We start from the raw sequence: 8,069 nt of genomic DNA, 5'->3' as shown, positions 1-8,069 counted from the left end.
GCATGGTTTTCTTGGGCGCCTTTCCTTTAATCAGTTCAAGCACAAAGAGATTTACTGTATTGCAATTTTTTAAATCGTTGACTTGCTGGTAGCATTCCGCCCCCCCCCCCGAGTATTGTAGTAAAAACGGATAACTTGGTCTCATTGGTTTAATTCCTGCATGGGACTCGAATGCATAAACCTCCGTGTTCTCGGGTGGAAAATAATTCAGCAGCTCAACTCGCAGACTTGGGAGATCCAGATCGGCTTGTTACCTTTACAATGAAAAGTTCTACCTGCCTATTTGTTAAATTGGCTTCTCGCTAATTGTGCCGAGTTTCAAAAACTTCTGCGTTGAGATGAATGGTATATAGCAGTAGTGGAAAAATGGAAGGTTGGGAGACATGGCAATTTATCTCCTTACGCGCGGTTCGAAATCGAGCCAGGCTTTTTAAACAGAATGAAAATCGTTCCCATTCAGAACCAGTCTAATTGTCTATAAAAAGCTTTGGAGGTAAAAAAGTATATTCTCCTTGCCAGCGACTGTGTTGAAATACTACATGCCCTTTAAACAATACTAATAAAGTCTTCGACCCAAGCCTAAACTGCTGATTTACTGGCATAGACTGCATGGTCTGGGCAGTTTTGTTTGCAACACACGGAAGTGGTTTTCCAAGAACCTCTTCTGAGAAGTTTTTGGAATTCTAGTCTCACCTACAATTCTGAACTTCGAACTCTGAACATTCAAGTATTATTTATTTTTCACATTTTTGAATCACCCATCTCACTCAAGACAGTTAGGAGCTGCCATCTGCTGGGTCCTATTGAAATTCTGTTCTTTATAAACATGTTACAATAGTATCAGTGAAAAACTTTTTAAAAACTTGATAATCTAGATTGTAGAAGGAGGGATGTTGTGATGGAAATTTAACTATTTGGAAAAAGGAGTTAACGCTGTACCATCTTTTCTACAGTCAACTCCCTCCCAAAGAAACAAGCTTATTGCTAAACTTGATAAGACATCCGTTTATTAACCTTACATTTTAACCCCCTGCTTCTGCCAACTTGTTACCGCAACTAGGTGTCAACCAAAACTTGGCAGCAAAAATCTAGGCAAATAAGGACAGTAGTTTATTCTTCTGTACTTATATCTAGTGTGTCATCCAGATTTTTTAACCAAAATATGTAGTCCTAACAATAACTCCAGGAGAAAGAAATATGAAACACTAATGCCATTTTGATTAGAAGCAGTCTACTTATCAGTTACCACAAATATCTGAAAAATAACAATATAGAAGGAAATTTCTGTCTTCCAAACCATACCCAAAAGCCAAGATTTCAGAAATCAAACCAAGTTCATTTTACATGAAATCTATTTCTTAGTATGTACGCAAGAGCAGGTCCTTTTGCCCATGATTCAAATAGTCGGCACATTTTAACAATTTGGTATCAGAAGAACAAACTGAAACACTTTTGACTAAGGGGTAAGCATAGTAATATACTAGCAATAAGGTCCCCAATCATTTATTTAACTAGAAAGATTGTGCAACTAACTGATCCGTCAGCTTTTAAAAATAGTTCAACTTTGCACTGTAGCAATGAAAGAATAAAAGAATGATAGCAAAGAGTAGAAATTGCAAAATATCCAGAATTTCTCTCCATGATTCTACTGCATATAGTAAAGACTGTATATAGAATTTGAAGAGATGGCCAAATGAATGTAATTTTGACAAGTGTGTAGACTTCTACTTAATGGAGGAAAAGCATGGTGGTTATATCCAGCCTCTAGAAATAATGTACTTCTGATTTACAGTTATTGAAAAACACAAAATGTCACTATAAAAGAAAAGTATTATCAAATATTATCAATATTAAAAATATTATCAAATAATCCCAAGTAATAATTATATCCAACCTCTAGACTTAATATGCTTCTGAATTATAGCTGCTGGGAAATAAAGAATGTTATTGCCTTTCAATCCCACTTATTAGATTCCTAAAGCTTTCTGCTTGAGTATTATGAAAAAGGATGCTGGAGGAAATATGTTCTTGATGTTACCCAGCATGTTTTCCTATGTTTATTTTTTTAGAAAAGTCTCCAAATACTTTAGCAGGGAGAAATGGATATGAAGTATCCATTTAAAACCACATACCATCATATAAAAATAAAAGTAGTTCTAAAAGCTAACCATCACAAATTTATCTAAAAAGTGTATTCAGTTTTTCATACAGAAATAAATTGCCAGAACTATGCAAAAGGAGGGCTGCCAGATAAAATATCTTTCTGACTGGTGCTTAAAGTATCCCAATCTTCTTGAAGGCTCAGCACCACATCTTGAAGAGTCCCTCCTATATGGAATGGAACAACTTGCCACAGCTAACTCGCTGCAGGTAACTCACCACAGCCAACTTGCTGCAGGACAACTCACCAAAGCTAACTCACCACAGGACAACTCGCCACGGAACAATTTAACAATTCAATTTAATTATTCAAAATATTTTTTTTACCAAATTTTGCCATTCGCATTTCATTCTGCCCCTCCTTTTGCATCCTTTCTTTAATGATTGTATTCCATTCTTTCTTTGATATTAGTGTAACTCTTATCCCGCAGCGAGTTGGCCATGATTGTCATAGACCCCTGAATATGCAGTGCAGGTCAACAACCCTTCTACCAGATCGCTCTCTTCAAATGGTTTTGTAAAGGCCCTATGAGCTACAACTGAGGGATACAGTAAGACCTGAAAACAAACCAAATTTCTCTTTCTGGAAAACATTGCTGAACATCTGTAATTCATACTACCTCCAGCCTTTATTAACAGTGAATAATGTTGAGAGTTGCAGCTTAGAAACATCTAAATGATCCACATCACTGGTACAGGAAAAGACAAATAATTGTTTTCATTCATACTATTAGCATGTTTTCCATTTGTACTATTTTTATACAATTTTAATTGCTTTTGTATTAAAGGAGTTGTGTTTTTTATTTTTTAGAGAAATGCATAACAGGCAATAAAATGCATTTCACAGTGCAAATACGATGTCCAGGCTTTGGAACCCTATAATTGTTGGTGACTACAAATTGTCTAGTGTAAAAAAAAAATTGGCTGATTTCCAAAGAAAAAAAGGAACTAAAAAAGGGGGGGGGGAACAGAACTTCAAGCAGCAATAAATATACATTAGTGATTTTACAAGCAGCGGCGGGGGGTGGGGAGAATCTGGACAATCAATGAAACACAAAGATTTCCATTTAATAATTTAAATGGGCAATATGAAATGCAAACTTTTATTTTTACAAATCAGATACAATTTCTTTCATCAAGTGCAAATAACTTTATGAACTACACCTTTTTTCATTATTTTTCAAGGGATACTGCATGATGGCATATGGCACAGCAACTATAAATAATTTAGCTTTATTGCTTATATCTGGTTATATTTCCTATTTGAGAGGGACTTGTCAATTTTTTTTACTTTTTACATATTAATACAGGCAAAATAGACCTCATAACAGAAACCAGGTAGAATCCAAAGCAAAATTCAACAGTTTTTCTTTTAAAAGCTGTCCCACATTTCTGTTTATGTCTCTATTATTTTTCTCTGAAGTAAATAACTGACTTGAGTTTCTATCTCTGACCTCTTCCACAAAATAAACAAATGCTTGTAAGTTCAAGAAAATGTTGCATCCAATTAGCATTTATATTAATGGAATCTCACCTACTAAAATACTACGACTGTGTTTATATCAAAACCACTTCTGTGTCGGGTGCAAGCAACCATAAGCACTTGTAGATAGGCCCAAGCAGATATTTTATTGTTCATCATCTATATTATAAGTATCTTGCGCCAGATTGCCTACCTTTCCTTGGGAAATGGCAGATATAGATTTAAGGATTTAATCTTAAACATTTCCTTCTCCCTCCCACCCCGAAGATGGAATGTCTCTTTATTCCCCCTGGCAGGGCCCCTTTCCCTTCAGCTGGAGGTTCCACTGCATTCTGTTTCATGGCTGAAATGTTGTGAATTTGGTAGAACTATTTCTTGATTCTGGATCAGGTTGAAAAGAAGAAGTAGAAAACCCATAGCATGCAATACTAGGGGAAATCGGCAGTATTATATGGACTGATTATAATTGCATACCACTTTCCATAATTCTGATTGCTAATTTAGATTTAAGACTGCTTTTCATCATTAGCATTTGCACTTGAATATGAACCAGTGCTTGACTGACCGTTTATGTAACTGCGGAGTCCTTAATGCTCTCGGAGCTTGGTTGTTTGCTGGCAGACATTTCATCCTTAGTGCTAGAAGGGAGTGGGGTTTGCTCTCTTTTTATAGAGGGTAGCTTGGCCCTGTCAGTTTATGTAATTTGAAATGGACCCGGAAGAAATACTTGACATGATTTCTTATCAACAAGAGCTATTCCAAAAATAAATTCAACGCAGGATTCAGCTTTGTAGCATGAGAAAACAAGAGTACCTCTGAGTACCTCTGCAGACAACATTTCCCTCCTCACTAAGAATCCATAGCTACATTTTTGAATTAGGAAGGAAAAAACCCTTTGAGTTAAAAGTTATGACTTTCCAAAAGACCCCAGACCCTTTTACAGACCCTGCAGCTTATTGGAGCATCAGAAAAAGAACCTAGTGATATCTGTATAGTATGTTAGAACCAAACATTCTTCTACCTGTACAAAGCTAAATTTCAGAAAGAGTGAGATTAAGTAGGTAACACATAGGTGAATGTGTTAAAAAAGTTTTAATATGTGGACGGATTCCAGTATATGATTCTTGATATATTCTTTAAAGATACCTTTGATAATATTTGAATTGAATTGACTTTTAGGAGCTGCTTGTTATCAAAGCATAATTTCACATACACAAACTCTATCTTCAGAAGTTATGTTGGAGCTTACTGTAGTGAAGAAAATAAAATTCCAAGAGCTGAAAATGTAAGTTACATTTAGTCATCATTCTCCCAACTCCATGTTTGTATTCTTTTCTGTTTCTTGTACACACACATCATCTTTTCTCAGGCAGGTATAAATATTGTAGTTTCTAGTAGAAAAAAAACCCCTCTAAATAATATAAAGACAACTCAAAATGATTGCACTTAATAATATGAAAAAGGTAGAAAGGAGAGCGTTTTAGTGCACATTCACTTATTCCTGCTCTTCACACCACTTGTTTTCTTATCACTGAGTTACTCTTTGGCAGAGCTTACAAGAAGTCTGATCTCTCAGCACAAATGTCTGTGGGGAAAATCTTATCAGAAAATCTCACTTTTCACCAACTTCTGCTCTCTGCTCCCCCTTTCCAGACATTATTCTGTATGAGTAGGTGGCTAGACTAGGCTTTCAATACCAAAAACCATTATGAAAAGATGCTCTTCTAGTCACCACCCTTGCCATTCTCAACAAGGGTGATTTCCTTTCACATTTCTGTGATACACCTTTTTATTGTATGATCTATATCCATTGTATCCCCTCCCCCATGTATCTGGTTTGATTCTCTCTGCAAGACTGCTTGATTTATTTTTCACTTAAAAACATAACAGTCTGATAAATAAGGCAGAACCTTCTACATTCCAGGTGTCCATTGCTCTCAGTTCTTCACAAAAGTGTTCAGCTGGATCAATTCCATTGCTTAGCAGTTGCTCAGTGTCTTCCCATTTCATTGGTGTCCCAGAAGCAGAGGCATCTTATGATAGCAGAAGTACTTTTTAGAAACAGTTCATGCAGAGAAATGTACCCAAGCAGCCTCTTTAGCAGCTGCCTGGTAGCACACATAATGGCATATATGTGAAAAAGCTGGACTGGAAGGTAAGGGTCCCAGCACAGGACTTGTGTGAAGAGTGTGTCATTAGTGAAATGGGTAATTTCAACAGGCTGAAACTTCAATATGGAAACACAAAGGAGGGAATTTAGTTCCTTGTGGCCAGCTGTTCCTTCCATGGCCAATTCACCAGTAAATTTGATTCCAAGAATAGCCAAAGAATGATCAGGTATTAGATGCATCTGCATAGTGAAAATGGCGGGTTTCTATTTGTAGAAAAAATTCACCGAAAAGTAACAATAAGCATAAGAAAAAAAGTTTTCTTGGCAGTTGAGAAACCTGGAAGGTTGGTGAAAATATGAGGCTATTTGTAAGGTCTAAGAAAACTTGAAACTTTGGAGCGGAGGAGTTTGATGAAAGAGCGTGGCAGCATTTCCTTATGTTTTTCTGTGTATTTAAAGTAGTTTTGTGGATGAGCTAACACATCAAAGAAAGCCTTGATTAACTTCTTGTCCTGCAAGGGAAACAAATGACAACTTTAGATGTAACCACAAGAATTGTAATAATTCATAGAATCTTTGACAAACAGATACCCAGTCTAACTGGTACTACCTTTGTTATATAACTAGCAAGGTTGAGAATGGAATCATTAGTGGAATCACTAACCCAATAGATTATTTTATATACATCAAATCATTCCAAACCAAGCAGCAAGAAAATCCATGGAATCTATCCAGACTCATACTGCATGCTATAGTGAGCTATAACACTATTAATTCATGTCTAATAGTGTAGCTAGAAAAAAATATAGAATCATTATGTGACAATATTATGGCACACATTTCTTTAGTAACATAGTATTGGGGAGAAATATGGAAGATAATAGACTCCATTTGTTCCTGTGTAGTACATAGTTTGTCCCTATATCTGCTAGTATTGATAAATTAATTCAGGGGTCATTCTTATAATTATTTTGATGTGACAGCAAAAGACTGGTTTTTGACATGTTTTGTGACTTGCTGTGCTGCCTTGTATATTTTATAAGTTGTAGCCAGCTTAGGGAAGCATATATTGTGCTGGTTTTGTGCTAAGGTATTTTGAGTTTCTGTGAGGTCCAAGAATACAAAATTAATTTGCTCCCTACTTTTTCCGTTTTTCTCAATGTACTGTATATCTATTTCTCCACTTCTAGGAGTGTAGAGAAAATCCTACAAACAATAATTATTTGAATTATATATTAACTAGCTAATTTTCCTGATCTCCATGAAAGTTTGCAAAATTATTCTAAATGCAGATATATACACTTCCCAATCCTGAGCTCTGGTGATAAGCTTGAAAAGCATAGCTGAATGACAAGTTTTCTGAAAGAAAATATTTTTATTATGAATAGAAAGTATTTTCATTCTGAAAATAGAAATATGGTTCTGTTTCAAATTGTGTGTAAGGAGACAAATGCCACATCCTCCCAATCTTATGTTTTTCCACTGGCATACTATTGGTGGGAAAAGAGTCAGCTACATATGTTAAGCATAAGTACAATGCCATTATTACAAGTGTACCTTCTGTTATATTTTAAATTAAGTAAAAACAGAGGTATTTCTATAACTTCTTCAATTACTCGAGTTACTATTTCCCCAAAGGGGAAGGAACAATTTCTGGCAAAAGCTGGAACAGGAAGGAAATCATTAAAGCCCCTTCTCACACAATTTAATGTGGATTTGCATTCAAAACTTCTACAGCTGTATCTGAAAAAAAGATGTAGGGGAAAGACTAACTGAAAACCATTTTCTAAAATGTACACTCAGCAAAAAGCTTTTTGGCTTTTATGTTAACAATTTATATTTCTCCTCACATTACAAAGAGCTCTCTAAGTTCTCTAATAAAAAATAACATTAGTTCCACTTTCAAATGTTTTAAATCTGAGATGTATAGAAAATAATGCACATATATGGATGCTAAAGGATACTAATGACTCAAATCCTTATCCAGCAATATAAAAAATAGCCTTACCTTCAATATTTCCTGATGATTTTCAGATGCATAAAGTCTGCCATCTCGGACAATGTCTTCCACCAGCTGTTCATAATCCTCTGCATTATTGGGCAAAATGGTCAGGAAGATACGAGAAAAGAAAAGCAGCCAGTAAATTTATTTCAAGTGCAATGTACTGTATACATACTGTATGGTCTGAAGCACTCAACTTTTTTATATATTTGAAATAATATCTTATTGCCAGAAAACTTATTTGGAGAATATTCCCAATTTTGTCACCCATGCTTTTCAATATCCATGTATGTTGCATGAATACTGCAAAGGCT

General features: G+C 35.4%; 1 protein-coding gene across 1 annotated transcript in view; it reads right to left on the bottom strand.

The window, feature by feature from the left end:
• Positions 1 to 5,173: 5,173 nt before the first annotated feature.
• SCUBE3 (signal peptide, CUB domain and EGF like domain containing 3) overlaps positions 5,174 to 8,069 on the bottom strand; it is a 120,519-nt gene continuing 117,623 nt past the window's right edge. The window contains exons 22-23 of the mRNA XM_032218999.1: positions 7,762 to 7,841; positions 5,174 to 6,265 (exon numbers count right to left, since the gene is read on the bottom strand). Of these exons, the coding sequence (XP_032074890.1) occupies positions 6,116 to 6,265; positions 7,762 to 7,841 (230 nt within the window). The 3' untranslated portion in view covers positions 5,174 to 6,115. The remainder of the gene's footprint in view (positions 6,266 to 7,761; positions 7,842 to 8,069) is intronic.

The sequence above is a fragment of the Thamnophis elegans genome, chromosome 5, assembly GCF_009769535.1.
Source record: "Thamnophis elegans isolate rThaEle1 chromosome 5, rThaEle1.pri, whole genome shotgun sequence".
Lineage (NCBI taxonomy): Eukaryota > Metazoa > Chordata > Lepidosauria > Squamata > Colubridae > Thamnophis > Thamnophis elegans.
Note: the sequence above shows the minus strand (reverse complement) of the source record. Positions and strands in the feature narration are given on the sequence as shown.